We start from the raw sequence: 27,788 nt of genomic DNA on the forward strand, positions 1-27,788 counted from the left end.
TTGGATTTGGACAAGAACTTAGTAAAAAATAGCTTTAAGCTCAAATTTTCCTCCCCTCATTTGAAAGCTTGTGGGGTTTCTCTTTTTAGTTAGAAGAGAAAGCATATGACATTTTGGGATTTTGATGCCTCTTTAAAAGAGCTTAACCAGTATTTCAAAAGAATTATTTTTTTCAGACCATTAGCATGTAAACAATGACAGAGACATCTTTTTTTTTTTAATATCTAATCAACAAAACAGAAACAGCCGAGTTACTATGTCTAAGTAGTAACAATTTTTTTTTATATTTTTTTTTTTTTTTAGTAAATATGCACTGTAGTTTATACTGTTGCATACACAGTCTATGTAAACCACAAAGTCCCATTCATCTTAACGGGATTCTGCATGGTAAGATTTACATTGTAATGATTCTTCCAAAAACAACATGCTGTAAGCCATTTCACAGTTTTTTGCACATTGAAGATATCACACACAGTAGCAGTAAAACCATAGCATATTTAATATGCAAAAATTTGAGAAATGGAATGTCATGTCAATACACTGTAAACCTTTCTGCAAAATATCAGTCAATGCATTGGCACCGTAGTGGCTCATACAGCCGTTACGGTGACAGCATTCAAAACAGAAAAATCATGTTCCATTGACAAAACTCGCATCCAATGCAGCATCAATGGAAAAACCACAGCAATGCAATTATGTTATCAGCTCTAAAGAACCAGTACAACCAAAATATCAAATAAATTTTGGGGTAGGGACTATTCAGAGTGTGCCGGGGCTTAAGAACAGAAGTGCTCTTTTAAGAAGTGCGGGCAGCAAGGCTATTTTATTCAAATGCTACTTCTAAAGAAAAATTAATACAAAAAAGGTGTATTAAAACTACATTAAGGCTCTGATTTAAAACCATTGGAAAGCAAAGATGTCCTGAATCAATACTACCGTTCATCCTTAGCTTGCTTTACCATGCTTAGGCATTCAGCCCTTTTAATGTGCAAGATAATGCACAACTCAGAGTCAAGCAATGCCTGAACAAAATGGAATAAGCCAAAGATAAAATGGCAGCTTTCAGGTCCTGCAAATATGCAGGTTTAAAAATCAGACCCTTAACATTATTTAAAATGTTTCTTTTTTGTATTTATTAAAATACACACCCTTGCAAAATGTATGGCTCATTGAGCAGTTCATAAAACACATACAAGCCTACAACACCAAATTCTTACAATATAAAATAAGCTTCTTATAAAAGAAGTTCTACTTGATGTCAAAAACCCTGTTTCAAACACAAATTAAATTTGTGTAAGGGCCTTCTCCTATGCTAGTCATGGTTCCAGCTACAAATCTGGACCTTGGGATGCTGGCCTCCTAGCATTTGCTGCACGGAGGCTCCACTTTTGTTGCAGAAAACTAACAGAATCTCATTACTAAAATTCAGATTAACGCTGCATTTTGAGACAATTAAATTCCATACTTCTGGCTCTGCCAGAAATGTAAACATAAGGTCAATTTTCAGTTCCCTATTATATCTGAAGGGGAAATTTTAATGTTGTAGGTACTATATCTCCATGGCACACTCCAGTGGGAACCTTGCAAAAGAATCAAACTCTACCATTTCATACCTGCTCCAGGACTGGAGCTGTTTCTTTGTTGCCTTCCTTTTTTTCAGCACCATCTGCAACAACGGCTTTGGATGCCAATAAACCTTCAGAGAAAAATAGCAGAAATGTTTAGTTAGAAACTTGCAATAAGGATTTGTGGAAAACAGAGCAAAATTATGAGACAAGAAATATGGTCTGCTTGTTTCTACAACATAATTCTCCCTGAAACAGCTCAACACAAAGCTAAACACTTTAATTAGAAGAAACCAGGTTGCTAACGTGATGAAGTGTTTCTCTGGCACTTCCACAAGCAAGATGAAAAGCAATCAATTCTAAAAATAACGTCTTACCATGCACTTAAAGCCCAAGTGCTTGAGCTTTAAAACCAAGGCTATGTTACTTAAACTTTGAAAGATGAAAATAATTTATAATCTTCTTCTACCTCTCCCTTTTCCAGTCTTTAAGAAATTCCCCTCAGAATTTTTACTATGTCTACTTAACTCTATTAAATACATGCAAACCTTGCTTAGAATAGAACAAGGGATTCAGTTTCCAAATTAATATTCTTGGCAGTGGAGCTCTCAAGTTACCTCAGTAACAAAAACCATATTGGGAGCAAATATATCAGCATATGATTATTTCCTTAATGAATTCCTATTCAGTATCACTACTACTGATAAAAGGGAAGTTAACATCAATATGAGAATAATTCTTACAAACAAAAATCTGTTTGTTGGCTACATAGAATCATAGAACATCCCGAGTTGGAAGGGACCCATAAGGATCATCGAGTCCAACTCCTGGCACCGCACAGGTCTGCCCAAAAATTCAGACCATGTGACTAAGCGCACAGTCCAAATGCTTCTTAAATTCAGACAGGCTTGATGCAGTGACTACTTCACTGGGGAGCCTGTTCCAGTGTGCGACCACCCTCTCAGCTAAGAACCTCTTCCTGATGCCTAGTCTAAACCTCCCCTGCCTCAGCTTGACACCATTCCCTCGGGTCCTATCGCTGGTCACTGAAGAGAACAGATCAGCACCTGCCCCTTCACTCCCCCTTGTGAGGAAGCTGTAGGCCACGATGAGGTCCCCCCTCAGCCTCCTCTTTTTCAGGCTGAACAGGCCAAGTGATCTCAGCCGTTCCTCATACGTCTTCCCCATCTTTGTAGCCCTACATGTGTAGGGGTAGCTAGTTCTACTTCACACACTAACTTCAACTATTTGACTATAAGTGAAAAATTCTATGTCATAAGACAAAGCAGAACTGATAACCATCTGAAAAATAAAAATATAAATTGAAGTTGCCATTATAATCCCTGGGAACATCAGTATCAGGGGGGTGGAGGGTTTAAGTCCTCAAACTTGAGCTGAAAGATTCTAAGGGAGAGAAGGAAGAAATTCTGTTGCATTCCATGAAAAATTAGATATGCCCAAAATTAATTTACAAAATACAATGGCCAAGAAGTTACACATTAGTGAAGCCAGGGTTCTTGGGAAATGTGTATGACACTGAAACGTGTTAGCTCTCTATTGAAATACCACACTGTTTTCTATGGGCATGTGTGTTTGTTTTTTTCCAGTGTTCCACAAGAATACTAAGCACTTCTTTTCATTTATTTTTTACATTCCATTAAGTCATGCTTCAATGTACCAGAAAGCAATGATGTTTTAAGTAAACTTTTCCGAACACCATGTGTATAATAAGAGACGAAAACTAATTGACTTTACAGCTAAATAAGTTAACTGCAAAGTAGAAACTTTTTAGCCCCATTATATTAATGCAAACATTATCAGTTAAGATTTGACATCAGGCCTCATAAAAGCTTCATAACCTTTGCAAAAAAAAAAAAGGAAAAAGATCATTACCCTGCATGTCATACTACACACATCCTAAACCATTTATAATTAGTTCCCTTTCATAAGGTCTTTTTTGATTTCTGTCCGCCTTAACAAAAATCCCCAAAGTATAAAAAAAAATGTATTTTTAAGAAAACAACTACTGCTTAATTCTTTTAAAAGTCTTCTTAGATGAATCAAAATACTGTCCGTATCAATGTAAGTCTGAAGACAGCTTCCTGTCTGACAGTGCTTAAATGTGTCAAAAGCAAAAATAACTCATGTTATGGGATCATTTTTTTTCTAGCTAGATGCTCAGTGCTCAGCAAGTAAAACCATGAAACCAACTTCAGTTGTCAGACTTGTGAATATATTTCCCTTACTTCCTTCTTCTCTACCCCATTAGGCATCTCTCTAACCAGTCACCAGGCCTGTACAATGACAACTCCACAAGCCTCTAGAGCAGCAGAACTAACTGCAAGTTCACTGTCTCTGGTCAGTAACATGTACAAAAAAAAAAGCATGAGGTGGCAGAAGTGTTTTGTTCTCACTGCAGATGTTCTTTTAGGAATCAGTACAGCAGCAGGAGAGGTGGAAGCAGGCACTCCATAGGCAAAAACTAATTAGAGAAGACATTAATACATGCTTAGCAGAAGATATCCTTCACCTTTGGGAAATGTAATTTCCCTCAGTAGCGAAAGAAAAAGAAGCACAGGGAACAATTTTATTTTGTTAAACAGTGAACAAAGAACACCAGGAACCGATGCAGCCCTTGGGGCAGACAGAGAGATCCTCCTGCAACAAATACTGACTGCTGAGTTTAAATTTAAATTCAGAAAAAGAGTTCCCTTCAAGCAGCTGCTTACAGCCACCTCATTTGCTCTATGTTCCCAATGCAGTCACATAAGCCACTGCATAAGGAATGTTTTCGTAACAGCTACAGTGTTTTATTATTCTTTTGTAGCCACTGTGATAGGTATGCCTGCGTAACCCAGAACCTTCCTTCAAATCATACACTAAAGCTCATCCTAGAGACAAATGACTATATACAGATATTCAAGCACTGAAAATAAGCAGGTAGGCAAGAGAAAATTTAGTCACCAATAGTTAACAGCTTCAAAATACTCCATTATAAGCAACAGTAAAAAAAAAAACACTACTGTATGAGCTGCAGAAGTACGTTAATTAGAGAACAGTTAAACAGAGTAACTATCAAGAATGACAAATTTCATCTTATAATTAAAGAATTAATTCACTTCCATAGAATGAGAACATTCTCAACTAGAAGAGTACACTTTCACGGCAACAAACAGGAACTGCTTTGGAACTAATGAAGTCCATGGCAGCAAGGTATACTCTGATTATTAAGTTCAGTCTGTATGAGTCCATTGAATTACAATTTTTCCTTACAATGTTCCTTAGGAAAGGGAAACCTTTCCACTGGCACAGAAAAATATCATTTCTAGAGCTACAGAAGTTTCAGCTGGTTTTGGTATCTTCTGCTACTAATGTTTCAAAGGCTATGGAAAGGAAATATATCAGGGCTGTGTAATTCTGTATATCGCCCTATATACAGAGAGAGGGAGAGATAAAACGTAATATACCATTAGTACATAACTTAGCCTTCTACTGCTCAGAGCAGCAATTAAATTGGGGCTTGATTCAGTGTGTACACAGTATGGGCAAAGGAGAGCAGAAATCTGGCTGATTGGTCAAGCATCCGTTAACTAAACTCAGTACTGAATAAGAAGCCTTCCAGAAAAGGGAGTTCTGGAGGCTATGATTTTTTTTTTTTTTTTTGAAGACCACTTCCTTTACGTGTTCCATACTGGGCCATTTAATTTATTTACTCCTTTAGCTTAAAATATTGATCGAAAGACACTGAAATAGAACTATACTCATAAGGAAACTGACTAAACATCCTCAGCAGCCGATCTGTGAAAGGTTGCAACAGCCAAAACAAGTCAGAAAAAAAAATGAATCCCTCATCGGGTTTAGTAAACCAGGTTAATTTTGCCTTATTTCTTTAAATACAACTTCTTACATAAATGACCTTGCCACAACTACTAACAAATAAAAAACACCTCACCTGTAGTGTAGAACAGTTTGTCAGACTTCACACAAAATGCTATTTACTCAAAAAACTGGAATGCATTTCTATCTTACCATCTGTCCAAGGGGCACTCTATTAAGATGGGTGTCACAAATTTTTCACCTAGTTTTTGAATGTATTATGATACTCTCCCAGCCCAGGCACAAAGATATTACCTCATTCTAAATACTGACAGAATCAATACTGGAAATACACTTTGCTTATGAAGAGGCCTAGGGAGTGAGGTACACAAGTTGATATAATTTTTCTGTATTTAAGTTGATTTCCATTGAACTTTGGAATAAAGATCATTTTTCAAATTTTAAAGATCATTTTTCAAATTCTAAAGATCATTTATCTAGTATATGATTTCCTGTTGTATAAAATGTTTTTATAGCTATATACATTTTCCTTTAATTCCTTTCAGTAATAAACATAGAAAGTGTGTTCCTTAGACATTGAAAAAAAAAAACCACAAACCCAAAACTTTTTAGCCCTTCATTGCTTCAACTAGAAGGTTACCGCTGCATACTTTTACAAAACATACTGCAAACTGTTCAGCAACAGTTTTACTTTATGGCAAAATTGAACTTTTTCTTTTTTCCAACAGAAGTGTTAATTTACAGTGGAGCTACGTAACTCAGGAAAACGTTAAGAACTTGTACAAACACCAAATTCACCCGATAATACAGATAATTGTGTGGCTGGAATCAAAACAAATACACATACTCAAGAAATTTAGAAGTTCAGAATGGTCTCCTTCTCATAAAGCTAAAATCCCACACACCAGCTCAAGTCAGAGACCATACTCTGAATCTATGAACAAGGTCGATTTTTATTACTTTATAAAAATTCCTTTAAAATTCTAAACAAGTAAAAGACTAATGAATACCTGCTGGATGAATATGCTTTTGTGGATCTACTTTAATACCTTATAAGGAAGCATTTGTATTTAACTACATTAAAACACACAAAAAATATCAACAACAAAAAACATTTTACCAGTGATCTTGTTAAGACGAGCTCTCTTTGCCTGAAATGAGTTGCCTAGATTACTTTTCCTCTTGTGTGATAACGTGCTCTCTGCTTGCACAAAGGCCATCTTTGGAACATCCACTACAGGAAATCCTACTTTTAAACATAAAGAGAAATCTAAAACACACATTTCATTAACATGCAACAAAACATGAAATATTTAGTATTTTGGAACTGGTATTTGAATTAGAATATTGGAGTTAAGAACCTTTACAGCTATTAGAAAATTGAAACTGGCATATTCTAAAGACTTAGTATTATACACTGATTCATTAGATGTGGATTTGTCATTTTTACTCATTGTTGTAAGAAATGTAGTGGTTAAAGACTTAAACAGATTCTTATCAAACCAGAAATCATTTCAGCCTTTCCTGAATATGGATAAACCATCAATACTGGATTTTTTTTTATTTTTTTTTAAAACAGCATTGAGGGTTCTCTCAGAAGTAACAGAAGATCCAGGAACATGAACCGGGGCATACAACAAAGCCATTCAAAAGCCTGTGTTGTCCTCATTAGAGGTGGTCAGAATTTGTGCACAAGGGATAAATGGTGACCTAACTCGAGTTAACTGATAAAAATTACTTCCTGATTAACATCGGATATCATACTTAGCATCCTACTAACAAATGATACATACTCTAGAAATACGAGTTATTATTTCATTGCAAAATTAACAATGTGAACTCTAGCTCAATGGTACAAAATAAAACAGCCTTATCTTTTAAAGAATCTCTTTTTACCAAATGTGTCACTAGATGTAGGCTCCTCTTCCTTTTTTTGGACTTCCTGCATGATTGTAGAGGTTGAAGTTTCTTCCTTTTTTGAAGGAACTTTTAGCCATTTTCGATCCTCTTTATCCTTATTGCTGTTTGCACTGGTTCTAGGTTTACTTCCTGCTTTGTTCTTGGCTGCTGCTGCAGCAGCAGCTTTGACCAAAGCTATCCAATCCTCCAAAAAGGAAAAAAATGGTTAAATAAGTATTAAAAACTGTCTTAGACTTTAAGAGAAAATACTTATAAACCCCGTGGAACTTCATTTAGAAGTGTTCATAAACAGTTGAATTTATTATTATCTCTAGTACTCAAGGAGTGGTAAAGGTGAAAACGAGTTTCCCAAATTGCCTAAGTAAACCTGAAGTATTATCAGTACGCCACATGGATAAAAAGCAAAATACCTTCAAAAGAACATTGCATAGAGGGCTGCCGGCGTTCTCTGCTACCTATTTTGTGTATCATAGCTTCAGAAACCCAGGAGCTCCCACACCCAAAACACTGCCCTTTTTCTGATACCTCTAGGTATGAAATACACCATTGCCATTGTTGCTCAAATTTATGTTATTCAAAACTAAACTCAACTCAAAGCGTAGTCCAGCCAGCTCCAGAACTGGACAGAGCTCTTCCTGAATTACACTGATAAAGCAAGGACAAGTCTTTTCTAACTGCATCTGCACTTCCAGAGTAGCTGTGGACAGCACTCTTTTTGTATTACAAGTTTCATTCAGTAATTTCAGTGCTCTATAATACAACTGAATTTTAGAATCCATTTCTAAAGATAATAAAGTATGATTTTGGATGATGTCTTATCTGACCGTATAAAAACATTCAACGAGTGAACAGCAGAAGTCGCAGCCCAAATTCATCTACTTTCCAGCACATATATGAAGTTGTTACCCTATAGTCAATGGAGAGAACCTCCAAGGCTCAGGCAGCTCTTTCCATTAGTTTGAAGTGATCAGACTCCTGTCCTGTGTCTCCTGAGTGTCAGGGATCAATCTGATTGCAAAAATTTTGTGTTGACCTTTCTTAATAAAGTACTCTTTCAAATATTTTAACATCAAGGTATAGAGTTCACGTGGAGAAATGACATGTGAAATAAAAATCAATAGCAATGTTCATCCTCCACCAGTAAGAATTACGCATATGAATGCGGTGTGAACATTAATGATTTACTACATTGCTACAAGAGCATTTTCAGATTTGCACTGACAAATATAAAAAAAAGGATTTTTTGTCTTTTTTTTCCCCATGAGTTTTACAAATAGTAGAAGTTTTCTTCCAACTTTAAATTAACCGTATTTTACTCTGGAATGTTTCCTTGTTATGTTAACATATGAGGCACCCAAAGCATCTTGACTTTCGTAAATCAATCTTGTTTCAATGCAACTTTTCTGTTCTACTGAGGTTTCTTTGTCTTCTTTGATGTATGAGAGCATAACACAAATTACGAAAACATTAATTTTTCTTGTGTTATGTTCTTCCTTTTCCATAACTCAGTATGTTTACGTCATTGAATGGTATGCATTGTGTCAAGCTATGCACTTAAACACCAGGAGGTTCGATGCCTCTAAAATAATGTCTTCCACATCCGAACTGCCAATGCAAGATGCATACACTCAATCATGTAGCAGAATAGTTTGGAAGCACTTTAGCAATGCTTGCAAAAAACAGGTAGCTACCAAAGCCATTTGGTGACATGCCAGCCACAAATAGCGTCTCAACTGCCAGCTGCGTACTCAATCAAAGACACACATACCTCTTTTTTGGCCAGGCAAAAAGAGCACACACATTAGCTCCAGTCCATCCAGAGCCTTGCCCATCCAGCAGGACAAAAAAAGGATTGAGCTATTTGTGCTGGTGAGGAGTTAGAAGACCTGAGAGTGGAAGTCTTACACTGTACTCTGGCCAAGGGATGAAGAGGATCAGTAAAATGGTTGGAGCTTGGATCTTACGATGAAAGTGCATGAAAATAGCTTCTAAACAGTCTTTTCATTTCCAGTCATGCTAAAGCACCCTGAAATCAGAAACTTTCCAAAGAAGATTTCAAGCTTTGAGGACCACACTGGCCTAAGTAACTTGTTTTAATGGTAGCTGTTCTAGTGCAACATGAAGGACTTTTGTTTTTTATTTCATTGTTTGGTTACTTTCAAGACATAGAGCTTACAAAGGGTGGCAGGACACAACTATGAAACAAACAAAGGTTAAACATTCAGAAGCCACAGCAGACATTAGTTGGTGATACATATTTTTACAGGTTAATATTTAAAGATTAAACTCAGTGGAGAGAACCTTGAAAGGGGGAGTGGAAGAGGTGATCTCAAGAGGTCCCCTCCAACCTCGATTTTGTGATTCAGAGTTGGCTGAAGCTCAGTGGATTCACTCTTTATTCTGGCTTTGCAGTAAACATAAGCACTGAAGTGACACAGGTAATTCCTGGTTTTTTTTTTTTTAACCTTGAACTCCAGCTGAGCTGCAGCTGTTAGGACTATCTGAACATATGAGATGCTAAGGTAACTATTTCTTTTGAAGAGCCCAGTAATTCCTACTTCAATAAGATGTTTGTTTCTTTTTCAGACCTTTTAGAGAAAAAAAAAAACAGTGGGAGCCTAATGCAGAGTGCATTCTGAAATCTGTCTCAAGGCTGTCGTAAAGAAAACTACTCAGTCAATCACAAGAGCAGACCATTACGTATCATAAATATCACACGCTAGTCACCAAATTTTAATAGCAGGACTTGCTCCTGGTGCATTCAGTTACACACAAAGCCAAGGATCCAACAAGAATATGTTATAAATGAATAAATAAGCTCCTGCCAATAAAAGTTTTTTCTACTTGTCCCTGGTGTCCTGATTTTATCACTTTACTGACTATGGTTTTGTAACTGCACCATCCAGCCCAGTTTCCCCCTTCCCATGGTATCTCACTCAAGTAAATGTTTTTCACTTACATATATTTTTTTAAAAACTTATATTTCCTGTTTTTTTATTCTAAGATTCATCTTTCAAGTAAGCTGAGACAACTGCAGGAGAGAAGTAATGGGACACTGTAGTTAGAAGAAAAATCAGTACTTTATCACTAATGAGAAAAACTGTCATTATACTAATTAGATTCACTGAATCAAAGCACAGGAAATTGCACAATCAAGAAATATGTTAGTAGAAATTACCCAACAGCCTTGCACATTAATTGGCTAGAACGCTTGCATTTTAAAGTATTCCCTTGCAAAAACCTGCAAAAGTGGGAATTAAAAAACAGAATCACTTCTAAAATCCAACCCTTGTGCCAGTAACAACTCACATACATCATTCTCTCTTCGCCTACCTACAGCCTAGGTGTAGCCTTCTCTGCAGTCCTACAAATTCAGCTGTTTTCCCTCTCCTGACACACCACAATTCCCAGCTGCCACACATTCATACACACACATACAAAAAACACCATTAACCTAGTGACTGGCTGATTCCAAAGCAAGACTGGATTCCTTACCCTCACCTTTCAGATTCTAAAGGGTCTGCCCCACCTAGATCTTGGCTCACATTGTCTCCTGTCATATCTTCTTTTTTCCTCTGTCCCAATTTCAAATCCATGCTTTTTCCTCAGCTTCCTCTTCCTGCGTGCCAAGTCCCCTCCCTCTCCTTCAAACCCCTCCTCAAAACTCACTTCTTTTGGTTCGATTTCCGTCACTAATCTCAGCTCCGGCGCTATCTGCTCCCTCTCGCGCGCCTAATTACATCAAAGATAAAACAAAAAACATGAAACAGAAAAATTAAGTTATCTGAATACTTTATACGTGCTCTAACAAGGGCAGTCTTAATATCCCCATCTTTTTTTTTTCGTTTATTTTCCTCTCTGTACTTCTTTATCCACATTTCTGCGTGATTTCAATAAATTTGAGCTTCTCTGCAGAAGAACCTAACCTTCAGTCTCGTTGCACAGCACTACACAAATATTTTCTACTCTTCTTTGAAAATGTTGGCTTTCCAGCCTCACAGCTAAGTTTTATAAAACACAAACATCTACTATAGCTTAAAAAAATGGAGTATGAGCATTAGTGTTTACAGTCTCTTACTTTAAGACATGCTAAACTCAAACTATGTTTCTTGCTTTTGAAAATAGCATACTGCCATTGGCACCAATACACTTAAAATTACTGACAGAATAAGTGTGCTCGGCATAGGCATTTGCCTCTGAAGAGGATAACCACTGCTGCTGTTCTGGTTCTGTTCAGTCGCACACTTTTAGTTAGACAAAGAACAAAAATATTTAAGAGTAATATTCACGTAAAAATGGATCTTTAATATCTTCTTATAAGTACGTTCTACCATGAATACTTATTTGCAAAAAAATTAGCCAGTCCCTATCTCTTTTCCTCCATCTAATCCAAATTCTGCATGCTTAGCATGCACATTCCAAACAGATCTTATATTTGTTAAACTTGCTAATGTGCTAGATCTTAAAGTAGTATCTTAAGCATATACTCGCCTCCTGAAATGAAACTTTTCTTTCGAAAAAGACAAAAAAAACACAGGTTTATATTAAGCATGAAGTGTTTAGTCTGCCAACTCCATTATGTTCCAAATCAAATTCTATTCCTGACCTTTTTTTTTTTAAACTTAAATCATTTCCAGTAAACATCATCTAAAAAAATATGCAATGCATAAAATCAAAAGCCTTCATTTGAGTTCTAAGCCTAGACAAAACTTGGTTTCAGATTATTGAATTTAAAAGAACTTAGATCACATTTATCTTCTTAAATACCACAAAAATATCGTGAAAGAAATTTTTGTCATAGCGTAATGATGAAGTAGATGTTGCAGAAAGTTACTTTCGCCTTCAAAAGCTACAGCTTCATGCCTACCTTGAATTTTGCAGAATAAGATACTAGAACTAGAATCAACTAGCAGTACAGAAAGCTTGCTTGTGTTGTTTTTACTTCAAGATAGCCTTAAAAATTCTTAATCCTTCTTAAGAAGTATAAGTTTAGCTCACTTATTCTTTCTGAAGACTTCACTGAAGCTACCTATTACTGAGATGCATGAGACTGACACTGTAACTCTCAACTATTATGCAAAATTAGAGATAATAGATAAGCTGGACTGACACTAAGCATGTATGGACATCGAAGTGGTTGCTAACCAGCATCTGTAATAAACCAATTTTAATTTTTTTAAAGCTGAAAATGCCTAGTGGTAGTACCCTGGGACTAGACTTGGCTCCTAGGATAAAGTGCAGGATCGAGTAAAGGACTTGATCACCGTCAAAGAAGGACTGTTTTAGTTCAGTCACAACCACGTTACCCACGTTTGCCTTTTTATGAAGGAAAATGAAATACTCTTGCTTCCTAACTTACAATCATACTGAAAACTTTTTTTTTTTTTAATATTTACACACAGCTTCAGTAGTTATTGCAACACTACAGCAAGAAACCTGTGGTAGCGCGACCATGGATTTCAGTTTAATCTCTTTAAGTAAAGGTAGTTTAAATGGCGCAAGTGTTGCTTGCACAATGTTATAATATTCTGCGTAGAGATGATCAACTCAAGTATACATCCACCTGCAACATGTAGGCCAGAAATACAGAAACGTTTTCAGGCCAATTATATTATCTATCTGCCTTTATCATGTGACCAAAATACAGATAGTTACAACAGTAATTATGAAATACTGAATTTTGATCCTCAAGTTAAAAGTTATATTCTGAAGAAAATTGGGAGTAAATAAGAACAATCTTTCTACATTTTTTTTTAATCTCCAATTGTTTCAGTGGAGTAATTTCACATTAAGGATGAGAACACAAGATAAACCCAATAGCATTTCCACTGAAAGCATGTATCAGTTTTTGATGCTGTTTTTCTTTTATGAATAAAGATATGCCTAGTTATTGAATCATATCCTCTGCTTCACAGCCTTCCTCCGCTTCTGCTCAGCATCTCTACTTCAACAGTGACAGGGCACTGTTCAGAGATAAATATTTCTTTATCTGTTTGAAACCCTAAACGTTTTGATACAGGGGGAAAAAAGCACCAAACAGTCATGTTAATAAGAACACGTGGGCAAGAGTCTACCACTGTAGCAAACAAGAGGGTAAAAAAAATAATTAAAAAATAAATCACCAGCACAAACTACTGACAAGTAAAAGCTTTTTCCTGAAAGGCCACAAGACATCAAAGGAGAATGTCTCTGGATGTCCCTGCTTTTGTGAACCGTGCAAGACAAAACTCTGGGAACAGATTAGTCAGCAACGGAGTGTACAGCAGCTAGACATATCAGATAAAGGCAAGACTATGTGAGCAGCACACTCTGAGATATCATCCATAAAAATGGTGAAGCAAGACAGTACAGGCCCTAGAATAAATACTAATCTAAAACTTGTTGTGCTAGACAACTTTCTTACTACCTCAAGATACAAAAATCACTACGAAACCTAACAAAAAGATGCCTAGTATTCTTACCTGCCCTTTTGCATCCTCTGGCATAGATTTGATATGCATCCTCTTAAGACACCGAATAACACCATCATAGAACTGTACTGTGAATGTTCCTAGAAGAGGATTGATGGAATCACTATGAGTAGTTGAGAAACAGACAACTCGTTACTATGAAAGCTTTATCAAAATACTTTGCAGGCTATACGAAAAAGGTAACTAGATGTTATCTACAGGCATAATCAAGAATTTTAAGAAAAATAAAAGACAAGCCCAATGAAGCCCTGCTTTTACATTGACACTCTTTCTCCACTTAGACACTTTCAACCACGTTTATGCTAACGTAACTCTTTCGCTCATAATTCATTGAAAGAATCAGGTAATATTTAAGCTGCAGCACTGAGGAAAAAAATCAATTCACAATCAAATCCTCATCTGACTTTTACTTATGTTCACTAGAGATATTACCCCATTAAGAAGTACTGCATATGAATTAATTTGTTCTACTTCCCAATTCCCATTATTTTTACTTCATCCATTGAACTTTAAAAAGACCATTTCCTGAAACAATTAAGAAAATTTAAATCTATTGAGAGTAGACCAAATCAGCACTAAGTACACTAAATAACACTGTGCAAAGGATGTTCTGCCCAGCACTGAGCAAGCATTGAGCATTTTATCTTCCAGGATAAATATTCTAATCTCAGGTAGAAGACGAACATATTACATTTGACAGAACAGAAACATTTTCACCACAATATTGAGGCAGTGAGGAAAACTTTACATGCATGCCTTTTTATTGTTGATTTTGTGTTTTGTTTTTTTGTTTGTTTTGTTTTTAAGTTGACCACAGCAATGGCATAGCATATGCAAACGATCCTTACCAATGGACCACAAATGAATACATACCCTCTTTATTAATTGCTTCAATCTTTGCTGGGTAATATCGACAGTCTGTCCAACGAGCTAGGACTTCTTCTCCAGGTTTAAAATCCTATTTTAAACAAATGTTGTTATTAATATTTTGAACCTTTAGATTTTTTCCAAAAAAGACTTAAACATTATATGCTAGACAGATTTAATGCAGGAAATCAAGTAGGACAGCTTACTAAAATGAGTCAAAAACAAAATACATGTGCCACTTACAACAAATTCTTCATCATCTTTCAGCCCTTCTTTCCTTAATGCCGGTCGCTCCAAGGGTCGCAACCTGTTGCTGTCCCAGTAAATCCACTCATCGTAGCGATGACTCCAACGTTCAAAATGGACCAACATCTTCCCCTCCTCATAATCTATCTTCTCTATACGAGATGGATACCTTGAACAACAAACGTACACTGGTAAATTCAGAAGTTTTTTCCAGGTTTGGTTGGCTTTTGTTTTCCCCATTTATTTTTCTTTTTGCATCCATCAGCGCTTACATGACTATCCAAGAAGTTATACTAACACCTTGGACTGGGAAATCTCCAAGCCTGAAAAAGATCAAGATACTAAGCTACCTGCCATCCTACTATCAGTTTAAGAGTCATCTATACACATTAGTGATGTCTTCAGCTTTATCACAGGTGATTATACACAGATGTTAACCTAGAGCACCCACACCAAGACTGACTGAAGTGGGCTTTAGCAGTTAATGTTTTATTACCTGTGTTTTTTTTGAAGCAAAAGCCTGTAACAGTTTTTGTTAACTTGGGGATAGGTAGGACGAATTCTTTGAAGAGTACGTGCATTGCTTTTAACATATGAAGTGCTTCATTACACTATCTGATTGATTTCAGACAAATCTGAGCAACTAATCAAACCCAGAGGTCAACAGAACATTCTTACCTAATGTAAGCTACTTATTAATTTGCAGATCAGCTTCAGTGATTGCTGCCATTAGATTTGATTCACATCAACTATGTTTTAGTAGTCAGCTCTCTGCAACTGCGCATGCATTAAAATAAGTATGTCAGTTGAGGTATGGATCTTACTTTCAGCAAAGATGGTATGTGCTCAGCAGAACTTACCAGGGCTGAGCTGCAAGTCTTAAGCATCTAATTTGGGGCATGGCAAAGATGCAACCTGGATTCTAACAACCTTGTAATTTAGGAACCATCATATTTGAGATTACATTTTAAGGAAAAAATGGTGGTGAATTTCTCTAACTTCGTCAACTACTGTTTTGTCCATTTCTGTTTCAAAGTGATTTATTTAATAAAGCTGTAGTAGGACAGCAAGTCACAAACTGTTATTATATTTTCCCCACCAAAAATCATTAGATTCCCTTACTTCCACTGTGAAATGCAGAGAAAACTGGAATGAGGCAGAATTCAGATCCTCCTACCCTTAACAAGAATATTGAGATAGATTCAAAAGTGCAAAGAATCTGCTGAAAAAAAAATGAATTAGTTTATCAAATTTTCTCCAGAATTTATATTCTGGGTACCACAACAAAACGAGAAACAATTTCTGGTGTTCAAACAGCAAATAAAATAGTAGAATAGAGGAAGTCATGGATGGCCTAAAGGTAATAAAAAAATGCATTGAAAAGAAAGGCCACGGCAAAAGGACAGCTGCCTTCCACTTTCATTAAGATGCAACCTGTTTTTCCAAACAAAATGCTGCTGTTGAGCAATAATAAAAAGGCAGAGCTTGAGCAACCGATTTCCAGCGCTACTGCACATTCCATTAGCCAGAAACGCATCTGACAGATACAGGAACCCTGTCAACATTTTCCATTTCAAATATTTTCTCTCCTAAATACTAAGGATGCTGATAAAGGAATGTTTAACACTATGTTCCAATTAAAATAGAGACATTTTCAGAAAGTCCAGACTTTCCTTCTTTCCTGGTAACTACAAGGGAAAGGGCAGTTAATGCGTGTCAAACTCAATTTGCTCCTTCAGCCTACTCATTTCTCCAGTCCTGCTTTCTCAGCTGCACCGATACATACAGCTTCCCAACATATAAACTTCTCAAAGTAGCAGAAAGAAGAAAACTGATTTTCTAGGTTGTCACTGCAACTACTTCAGCTACATCTTACTCTCAGATCAGAATGCATGGACTGTCAAACATCTTGTTGCATCTGTCTCATCCACACATTTCAGAAATGCAAAATATTTTCAGAGCCATTTCTCCAAGCTCCTAACTTAGTTTTGCTTAAAAAAAAAAACACAACACCAAGATCTTAGCTTTAAACTTCAGACTCATTTCCCACCCCACTAACAAAAATCTTTTCACTGATAAGAAAAGAATTCCAGTGGATGTCTTTCAGGGGAGCAACGTGATCAGCCTCCTTTCACCTATGAAGTAGGTTGACAACAAAAAAAGAGCCGTGAAACTGGTAACACATTTTATCAAAGCAGAAAGCAAAACCCATAGGTCAAAATAGGATGCTGTTAGGGTTTAAGGAACTTCGTTATGATAAACTAGCATTCTGGTTTAACTTTTCTATTCTTGAAGCCATGTTCAAAGCTAACCACACGACAGTTTCCCTATGCCCCGACTCTGGTGATTCTTTCGTCTCCCGAAGATCTCCAAGGAGGAGACCCCACAACCTCCCTGGGCAACCTGTGCCAGCGCTCCGTCACCCACACAGCACAGAAGTGCTGTCTGGAGTTCAGCGGGAGCCTCCTGTGCGCCAGTTTGCGCCCACTGCCTCCTGTCCTGGCACTGGGCACCACTGGAAAGAGCCTGGCTCTGTAATTTTGTCAAGTCAATTGATAGTTATCACAAGAAACGTATGAGTAGCAATGTTACCTGAAATAGTTCAGCATAGAAGTAAAAGATGATACAGAGACTATTTAGTAGATTGAAGGAAGGAAAAACCCTGTAAAAGAGGACAGGGAGCTCCCTTTGGAGGGATCAAAGACAAGAGCTGAAGCACACAAGCCCTGAAGCCGCAGCAGTGACACAGCAGACATAACATTGCCGCTCTCTCTCTACAGTCCGAAATCGCATGTTTACCAAATGCCAGCAAGAAGGGGATGCAAAACTATGGTTATTTTATGAAATTCAGGGACCATCAGCCAAAAGTCAGGATTCTCCTTTTTCTAGGCATCTACACAGTAATAATTCCATTATGGCACTGCGCTACAGCAGTTCTACTGCTATACTTTTTGTATGGCCACTAAGTTTAACTGTTCATCGGCAGTAGAAATGCCACTCCAAGTACTGTGTGTAAATGAAAACAGAGAGGAAAAACAAGCATAATATTGTATACTGTCCTGGAAAGAGAAAACGGAGTACGAGGGGAGAAGCAAAACACAGAATATAGCTTAGAAACAAATATGTAAGACTGAAGATAGTTTTAAGGAAAATTCAGCAAGCCAAGCATCAAAACATTAATATATTGGACAGACAAGGAGGTAAAAAAAAAAAATAAAAGAGAGCAAAGCTAGCATCAGTTAATAAAAGAAAGGATGCAAAATATAAAGTCTCATTAGAGATCACTCAGCAGAGGAAATCCAGCACTAGGTCTGTTCACCTTTAAGAAATATAATTTTTCCTAACAAAGACTTCTAAAAAACTCAGCTTTGCACTTAAGTCCACAATAATGGTTTTACAGAGCTGAAATTTCAAATAATCATACTATCGCATGGTGACTTTATTCCAATAATTTATGCTTCTTCAATGTATGCTAGGATCATAGGATCATAGAATGGTTTGGGTTGGAAGAGACCTTAAAGATCATTCTGTTGCAACCTCCTGCCGTGGGCAGGGACACCTCCCACCACACCAGGTTGCCCAAAGCCCCATCCAGCCTGGCCTTGAACACCTCCAGGGATGGGGCACCCACAGCTTCTCTGGGCAGCCTGTGCCAGGGCCTCACCACCCTCTGAGTGAAGAATTTCCTCCTTATATCTAATCTAAATCTCCATTCTTTTTAGTTTAAAGCCATTCCCCCTTGTCCTACCCCTACACCTCCTGACAAAGAGTCCCTCCCCAGCTTTCCTGTAGGCCCCCTTTCGGCACTGGAAGGTTTTTATAAGGTCTCCCTGGAGCCTTCTCTTCTCCAGGCTGAACAACCCCAACTCCCTCAGCCTGTCTTCACAGGAAAGGTGCTCCAGCCCCCTGAGCATCCTTGTGCTCTGGACTCATTCTAGTACATCCATGTCCTTCTGGTGCTGGGGGCTCCACAGCTGAATGCAGGGCTCCAGGTGGGGTCTCACAAGAGAACACAGGAGGAGAACCCCCCCCCCACCCTGCTGGCCCTGATTAGTGGTTTCAAGCTGAATAAATCCAAAACCTGCATTCAACTCCAGCCCTCAGAGATGGAAGATTTAGCAAATCTCTGAACTACTCAAGCTATGTATGATTGGTCATTAGGCAAACCAAAAATAACTTTGCATGGATTTAGCAACAAGACACTATCCTTGATATTCACTAAATTTAGCCACACAATGTGCCACACACGTGTATAAACAGTAATATTTCACAATGCTGATCCCACAGTGGAAAAAACAAAAGCATACATATTACAGAATTTACTATTGCACGTTTTATGTTGCACAGAAAGTCTTCTGGTATCACAGCTTTTGTACTTTCAATGAAAAAAATAAACTCCAAAATTATACAAGTGTTTCGAAGGCAAGTATGTGTTTCCTGCCCATAAGGGATAAAATGGCAGCAACATTTTCAATACCAGATTTTTAAAGCAAGCACTCCACACCGAGGGATCGGAATGAATTTGATATACAGAGCAGATTTGCCAAAATTCATCCAGAACAAACTGTAAGAGTGCAACTGAACTGCAAAACACACTCTAAAATATTGAGAAGGTGGTCTTTATTTTTACAGAAAAACCACCACCACACTCCAGTTCATTAATGAAAGCGTTGCTCCTGTGGTAAGGAATAACCTGCAAGGCTTGTTGGTTGGTTGTTTTTTTTTAAATAGCGTGCAAGCATGCTGAAAGTAGCATTTCATAATCCTGAATAAAGTTTCATCCAATTATTTTTGTTCTCATTTTTTAAAGACAGAGCAGGAAAACCATTGTCGGCTAACGACCTCTGCACAGTTTATATGTTGCATGTTCTCCAGGCTCAGGTTCCAGAGATTCCACCTTGTAGGAATTATCTAACATTTCTGTAAATCTGTAAAAATTATATGGCTTACAAAACTTACATTATGAAGCACAGGAAAGAAAACAATAATGCTCCACTATTCAAATACAAAAAAATGATGGGAAAACTCCTAGATTTCATTTCCTGACAGTATAAAAATTCTCATTTTTTCCAATCCACCCAACACATCAATGGCCACAAGGGCAGTGTTTTTCATTTTTCTATCATCTTCCTTTTCACCCTTCAAAAGCGACCAACAAGCAGCGAATTACCCTGCGAGGTGAGAAAACTGTTATTCCGTACCGTAAATATGGATGCAAAAATACCGGGTAATTTGCCTAAGTTAAATTGCTTAAAGAAAGTCTAGAAACAGACACATACTTCCTGCCTTCACAATAATGGTATAAAAAGTGTTTCCTTCTGCTTCATAGAGGATAAAATAGCAAACATGCTCCATTCTGACCTCTCCACAAATAGTCTTCCTGCATCTGAAAAGTCTGCAAAGCCTATTTCTACCTCCCCAGCTTCTAGCCTATGTTATGACAATCCTTTCAAATACCCAACCTTTCAGGTGTCCCAGTCAACTGAAATCCAAAGCAGGGACTGAAAAATAAATTTCTCAAAGCCTTACAGGTAAAGGCCTTCATATTGGGGGAAGAAAATAAAGTAAAAATAAGAGAAATAATGAAACATACCAAGTCAGATTGCAGTTATTCTGATAACTGACCTATCTTGGTGAGCTGTTTCTACTCCAGATCTGCTATACGGGCTGCACACCCATCCCACCTTCTTCACCTTTACAGCTTAGATTTTTACATTAAATTAATGAAAATTATGGTCTCAGAAAAATAACTTTTTCAACGCAATACCTGGCACTTACAGGACAACCAGTAAAGAGCTGGAGCAACAGAATTCACAAGGAAAAGAAAGATCTATCTTCAAATACATCAACTTTACACATACCGTGTCCTACTCATGGGAGTTGACAGCTTAAGAACCGTTCTCACAGGTGGGAACATACAGAGCGGCAGCTTTACTGCTGTCCCGTTTGTCTTGGCCGCGAGAGGTGCAGAGCACTTGCCCACGTGTCACTGTTTATATGGGTTTGTAGGATAATTCAAGTTGTAAGGAACCTCAGGAAGTCTCCAGTCCAACCACCCACCTGAGGCAGGGTGAGCTAGAGGATCCCAACAGGTTGCCCAGAGTTTTACCCAGCCTTGAAAACCTCCACCCCTGGAGACTCCACAGGCTCCTTGGGCAACCTGCTCCACTGCCTGAATGACCTCATGGGTGAAAAATATTTCCTTGTACCTAGGCTGAAACTTGAAATGAGAGTTGTCTCTTGTCTTCTCACCATCTGCTACGGCTGAGCTTGGCTAAGTCTTCTTGATCATCCGTGTAGGTACAGAAAGGCTGGCGGTGGGTCTCCTGAAGCCTTTTATCCTCCAAGCTCAGCATGCCCATGTTCCTCACCTTCTCCTCACAGGTCTTATCCTCCAGGTCTCTGATTATCCTGAATCTATCTAATAACTTTCTATTGACACTCAATTCCATCTCACTTACTACTTGCCGACAGATGCTCACACGGATTTTGTTTAGAGCTGCATTTCGGAGCTTGCTTTACCAAATCCAAATTTAACAAGCGGTACAAATTCATTATCTCAGGTGACCTCCCCTGCAATAGCATACCGTGTTTTTTGGTTTCTAAGGAAGCTACTGCAGTTACCTCCAAAATGAAGCAAAACACCACCAAAAACCAAACACGCTCACTGACAGTCTGCCTTTGCTGATTTTTTCCCATGCTTTCCCCTGCTTGGTAATTGCATATGCCAAATGACATTGGTGACCCAAACACTTCCTCATTTAAAGGTGCCTTTTTTTTTTTTAAGCAATGTATAGTCCAGGTACACAAGATCTTCTCCAAAATTTAAGGAATTCAAGCACAACACTGGATTTCATGAGGTAAATTTCAACTCCTAAAATTTACAACCTGCAGAAATGTCTCAGAAAGCAAAATTCATACAGCAAAACTTTACTAATTCTGCTCCTCTAGAGGCATTTCTTGATTAACGTTTAAAATTTATTATTATGAACATCAGGTCTTTACGTGACAGAAGGCTTTCAGAAAAATGAAAAGAATGAAACCCCTTTTATACACTATTTTTGAGCAAGTGTTTTTCTCACTTTGCTGCTTGTACAAAGAAGAATGAGCTAAGCTATATTATTGCTCTTCATTTTTTTGTTTTGTTAAAAAAACCACTGATTTCATATAAGCCAAGCAACTTTGTTTTCTTTGGAGTATGTTCTATTTCTGCATGCAGATGAGGGGACTGCATACAGCTTATATATAGAAAGGATTTAAAAAAACATCCACCACCCCCTTATGCAACAGTTAAACAGCTAAGAGTGTGTCACCCTAATAACAACACGACAGTAAGCCTTCTCTAACAAGCTCTTTGGTTATGTGCGTGAATATTATTTCAGTTGACAAAGAGCCCTGTTTTAATTGCTACTGTAACTGCAAAAAATTAATATTAACTTCCAGCTCCCATGGCATCACAGATGTTTACACACACACAAAACTTGGCCTGCCTACCTACTGGTCCAGATGGCAAATCAGTTCCTAGAAAGTTCAGAATAAATCCTACTCTGCCTGAAAATAGCAAGCACTCAGCTGTTTGCCACAGGTCTGCCACATGGCCATGCAAACCACGCACAAAAGTACTCCAGAACTGACTTGTGACCCACCCTCCCTTGTGGAAAAGCCGGACAGATCTGACACAAACTACAGGCTGGGGTTATTCAGCATCTACCATTGATACAATCAAGCTGAAGCTATTTCTACTTCTTCTTCTGAAGCTATTTCTACTTCAGTTTTTCAATATTGCTACTTCAATAACTTTTGTCATCTTGTTATATTAGCCAGTTACTTTTGTCACAGGAGATTTTAAAAAAGGATCTAATAAAGTTATATTGTTTTTATAGCACTATTCAGATAGTTTCGTGACCTTGGCATCCAGTTAAAGAATCAGTCATTTGAAAACCCTCTCTATAGCAACAAATAAGAACAAGAACTGTTCTTTAAACCATATTTTCCTTTAGAAACTGCTTAGTAAACCAAATGCTTCTGCTGTAATTAAAGCCTTACAAATAAACATTTAGGCCAGTAGTTATATGCTCTGTATAAAAAAAGTTGGGTTAAACGTGTAAATAATACACAGACTTGTCTGTCACATACTTCGGAGTTAGCAGGATCAGATATTTACATGAACATGAGAATCCTCAGTTCTCCAAAATCTTTCCATCAGAGAAGTGGGGACAGGCTCTTACATCTCCTAGCACCAAGCAGTCATTGACAGCAGCTAACAAAAAACTTCTGTATCAACTCCCAGTGTCGTTAACTTTAACCAAACCAGAGTTTTTTTTCAGACTGAAACAGAATGGCCAGCACGTCATGAAACTTGCATTAAGTAAAGTTTGGCTAAGAATTCGTCTTTCAAAAGAATGACTCCTTTGACAATACATATGCCATGTAGTGGGGTCCTTGTGCCCCAGTACTCTGTGTCCTACATTTCCATTTTATACTCTTGACTTTTACAAAATGCCTGGATGGTGCAGAGGCTCAGTTCTAAGCACGTTATTCCTCTGGCTGACTAATACAAATACAATCATACTTTACCTGTTCCATGAACTCTGTTTAAGGATGTTTTCTTTTTTTAGTTTATATGAAGTACAATAACTGAACATGAAAATTCACTTGCATGCCTTCAAACTTAAAACAAAGGAAGTCTTTAGTGACAGAAGTTTGCCACGTTAACACAGGGGATCACCTTGTGCACGACCCTGGCATTCCATGCTATGCTGGAAATGCTCTATGATTACTGTGGCTGCATGAACAACAAAAAACAAACTAAAAAAAAAACACATAAAAGTTTTGTTTGATTTCTGAAGAGAGAGAATATTTTCCTAAAGCCTAGTAGTTCTAAACAATATCCGGACAGTCATAAAGTTCATATGCGAAACAGGCAGTTAATAGGTGCACCAGTCAGTTAAGCATTAAAATATACAACATTAACAAAATAATTTTCCTCTTAACAAGTACTGTGCAAGATCTTCCATACCATTTTTGTAAATAGTCCAGTGCCTCCAAACGAGCACCAATCTCAAATGTGATTCCAGGACGATTTGGAGGCTTTTTACTCATCTTGATACTTTCTTTTTCACTACCTTCGGAGGGAAAAAAAAATAATCATATTAAAGTACGTACTGTTGTCTAAAATATGTCACTGACAACAAACACATGGCAGAAGTTGGAAACAGATGTGAAATTTGCATCCAGAGTTTCCATTAACTCACTTGGTTTTCAGAAGTGTAATCAAGTACAAAAGAAGGCACTGAAAAAACGAGCGTTTTTATTAAGACTTTTTCCCCTCCCCTAAAAACAATCATCAACCTTTAGTCTAACTTAAAAAAAAAATAATAATACTTTTGTCCATCTCTGAAGTCGTACTACACTGTAACTTCTTGCTGTGTGTTTTGGAGCTTATCAGTTACATAGAGTCTGTGTGGAAAATGACAAAAAGAAACAAGCAGTTTACAGGGAATGTAAATGAAAAGATAAACACGGCCAAAAAGATGAAAGTCACAAAAACAAAAGAGGGAAAAAGGGGGGGGGGGGGGGGGGAATCTATCTTCAACCTTTTTATGCAATCTTGAGTGTCATCCTTACCACTACATAAGTTTCCCTCGCAACTGCCTTTTAGTATTTCTGACAATTCTGTCACTGCTAGGAAACATTTTTCTGCCCGACTACTGTTGTTGTTATCGCGACTCCCTGACCTTACTGCTTTCAAGACCAAGCTGGACAGGGCCTTGGCCAACCTGCTCTAGTGTGTGGCATCCCTGCCCATGTCAGGGGGCTGGAGTTAGCAGACCTTTAAGGCCCCTTCCACCCCGTATCACCCCATTACTTATTACCACAGAGCAGCAGACAAGGAGGCAGCCTCCTGAGGGCTGCCAGCCTGCAGGGCCGGATCCCCCTGCAGAGAAGCAGCCCCGGGCCCGCAGCCCTGAGCTCCCCCCTCAGCAGAGGGGCCCGGGGGAGGGGGATCCCTGCCGCTGCAGGCACAAAGGGGGCTCGGCAGGGCGGGCCGGGGATGGAGAGGGCTGAGGGAAGGGAAGGGAAGGGAAGGGAAGGGAAGGGAAGGGAAGGGAAGGGAAGGGAAGGGAAGGGAAGGGAAGGGAAGGGAAGGGAAGGGAAGGGAAGGGAAGGGCCGCCGTGAGGGGCCCGCAGGAGCCCTGCGCCCCCCCCTCCCTCCTTACCGCCTCCTCCGAGCCCCGAGGCAGCCGGCGGGGCTCCGGCGCCGTCCCCCTCAGGCCTCGCCCCCCGCTGAGGTATCCGGAGCAGCGGCGGCAGCCGCCCTCTCCCTCGCCCTCCCGCCCTCCTCTGCCTCCCTCACGGCCCCAGCCCCATCCTCCCCGCGCCCCGCCGCCGCGTCACCGCTCCGCGACGGCACCGCGAAGCTCGCCTGGGCGCCGCCATCTGCACCCCCCCTACCCCCGGCACGTGATCGAGGAGCAGCCACCGCCGCGTGATGAGGGAGGGAGGGAGACAAAGGGAAGGAGCCGCGCGCATGCGCGGAGGGGGCGCGGTGATTGACAGCTCGCTGCTCCCTCCCCCCCCGAAAGGAGGCAGAGGGGGGGAGGCTGAGGGTTGAGGCTGGGGGTGTGCTCTCCTTCTTCACATTTTTGCCCCCTTTTTGCCTTTTTTTGTCCAACTTTTTACCTTTTTTCTCTCTCTCCCCGTCCTACGGGGGTGGGGGCTTGGCTGCTGATGGCACCGACCCACCACAACGCCCACCATGAGGCTGGGGAGGCTCGAGGCGGTGGCACATTGGAGCCTGCCTGGCTGGATTTATACCCAATAAAGCTGGATTTTTACCCAGTAAAGCTGGATTTATACCCAATAAAGTTGTTCTTGCTAACGCTGGTCGCAGCACTGGCTTAGTCTCTCACTTTCATGGTGTGTGTTAAACTGCAGGGCTGCTTGGAGGCTGCTGTCAGCTGGTGCTGTGCTGCTTATCAATTTGTTTTGCTTTGCCTGGGAGGCCCCTGATAAAAGCACCGGCCCTGGGGCACCGGCCCTGGGGCACACCTGGTGTTTGGGTCCTGTGTTGGTGCTGCCCCAGCGCTCCCGCAACCATCCTGGGGAGACAAATCAGCAGTTCCACCTTCCTCCTCTGCTCTGGGATCACAGAATGGCAGAATGGCTGAGGCTGGCAGGGCCCTCTGGGGTCCATCTGTTGCAACCCTCTACACAACCAGGGCTACCCAAAGCAGGTCACCTAGGCCCATGTCTAAGCGGGTTTTGAAGATCTCCCGGGATGCAGACTCCACAGCCTCTCTGGGCAGCCAGTGCCAGCGTTTCGTCACCCACACAGCACAGAAGTGCTGCCTGGTGTTTGCAGGGAGCCTCCTGTGTGCCAGTTTGTGCCCATTGCCTCTTGTCCTGGCACTGGGCACCACTGGAAAGAGCCTGGCTCCATCTACTTCGCACCTTCCCTTTGGGTATTTGTACACATTGATAAGTTCCCCCTCCAAGCTTTCTCTTCTCGTGGCTGAGCAGTCCCTGCTCTCACAGCCTCTCCTTGTAGGAGGGATTTGCTTAAGTCTCTTCATCATCCTGGTGGCCCTCTGTTGGACTCCTTCCAATACGTCCATGTTTCTCTTGTACTGGGAGGCCCAGAACTGGACACAGCGCTCCAGCTGCAACTTCACCAGTGCTGAGCAGAGCAGAAGGATCACCTTTCCTGACCTGTTGGCGATACTTTGCAGTCAAGAATACCGTAGCCTTCTTTGTGGCAAGGGCACACTGCTGATTCACGTTCAACTTGGTGTCCACCAGGACTCCCAGGTCCTTTTCCGCAGAGCTGCTTTCCAGCTGGGTGGCCCCCAGGACTTTGCTTCGGGGCTTGTTGCAATGGCAAAATTAGCATCATCACATACCTGTTGGCGTGTTCACATAACAGTCACATTCCCACAAACTAACGAAAAAAAAGAAATGCATGCTTTCCTAGGCATAGTGGGTTTCTGGAGAATGCGTAATCTGGGTTACAGTCAGTTTGTGAGACCAATCTATCAAGTAACCTGAACAAAAAACTAGTTTGAGTGGGACCTAAAAAGCAACAGGCCTTTGAATAGATCAAACAGGAGATAGTTTGTGCGGCAGGCCTTGGGCCCATCAAGATGGGACCAGCTGTAAGAAACATGATCTACACCACAGCCAGGGAGCCTGGGTCACCTGGAGCTTCAGCAGAAAACACCTGGAGAGACATGAAGTCTGCCTCTACAATTTTGGAGCTGGAGTATAAAGGGATTTGGGCTACTTCAGAAATAGTTGGTACAGAAGCCCAGCTCCTCTTGGCACTGTGATTATCTGTGGTGCAGTAGATGCTCATAGGACGGGTCATACTCACTCCACGTAGTGCAACATACACTACATGGAGTGAGTTGGTCATTATATGGGCTCAGATGGGAACCCCAGCTGCCCACGAATCCTGGAAGAAGCGGTGGTCTGTTCAGAAGGCAAATATTCCAAATATTCTAGAGCATTGCCTGAGGAGGTGGCTCATGCCTAAGAGGCCTAATGAGCCTAAGCATGTGGGCTCTGGGTGGGCAAGAGACTGGGAGGGGACCCAAGCAGGGCAGCTGCCCTGAATTGGCCAAAGGGATATTGCACCCCACATAACCTCAACTTCAAAAATAAAACCTGGGGCAGAGGAAGAAGAATTTTGGGGCTTTTGTCTTCTGGAGTGGCTGCTACAGGGAGACTGGCTGGGTCTGCTGGTGGGAGGTGATGAGTGATTGCCTTTGCAGTGCTTGTTTCTTGTTGTTGATTTTCATTCTTTTTCCTTCTTTTATTAAATGTGGGTCATCTTGACCCACAAACTGTATTGCTTTTGTTCTTCCTATTCTCTCCCTTGTCC

General features: G+C 39.7%; 1 protein-coding gene across 14 annotated transcripts in view; it reads right to left on the reverse strand.

The window, feature by feature from the left end:
* Positions 1-25,404, reverse strand: part of PHF20L1 (PHD finger protein 20 like 1) — a 54,493-nt gene extending 29,089 nt beyond the window's left edge. For 4 of the 14 annotated variants that reach the window (XM_083827080.1, XM_083827090.1, XM_083827089.1 and 1 more), the window contains exons 1-9: positions 25,126-25,284; positions 23,925-24,030; positions 14,903-15,074; positions 14,666-14,750; positions 13,784-13,872; positions 10,992-11,054; positions 7,299-7,506; positions 6,523-6,651; positions 1,614-1,696 (exon numbers count right to left, since the gene is read on the reverse strand). In XM_083827080.1, coding sequence (XP_083683206.1) covers positions 1,614-1,696; positions 6,523-6,651; positions 7,299-7,506; positions 10,992-11,054; positions 13,784-13,872; positions 14,666-14,750; positions 14,903-15,074; positions 23,925-24,007 — 912 coding nt within the window. In that variant the 5' untranslated portion in view covers positions 24,008-24,030; positions 25,126-25,284. The other 10 variants (XM_083827091.1, XM_083827083.1, XM_083827086.1 and 7 more) reach the window with 7 other exon arrangements.
* Positions 25,405-27,788: the final 2,384 nt, after the last annotated feature.

The sequence above is a fragment of the Anser anser genome (genome assembly GCF_964211835.1).
Source record: "Anser anser genome assembly, chromosome: 2".
Lineage (NCBI taxonomy): Eukaryota > Metazoa > Chordata > Aves > Anseriformes > Anatidae > Anser > Anser anser.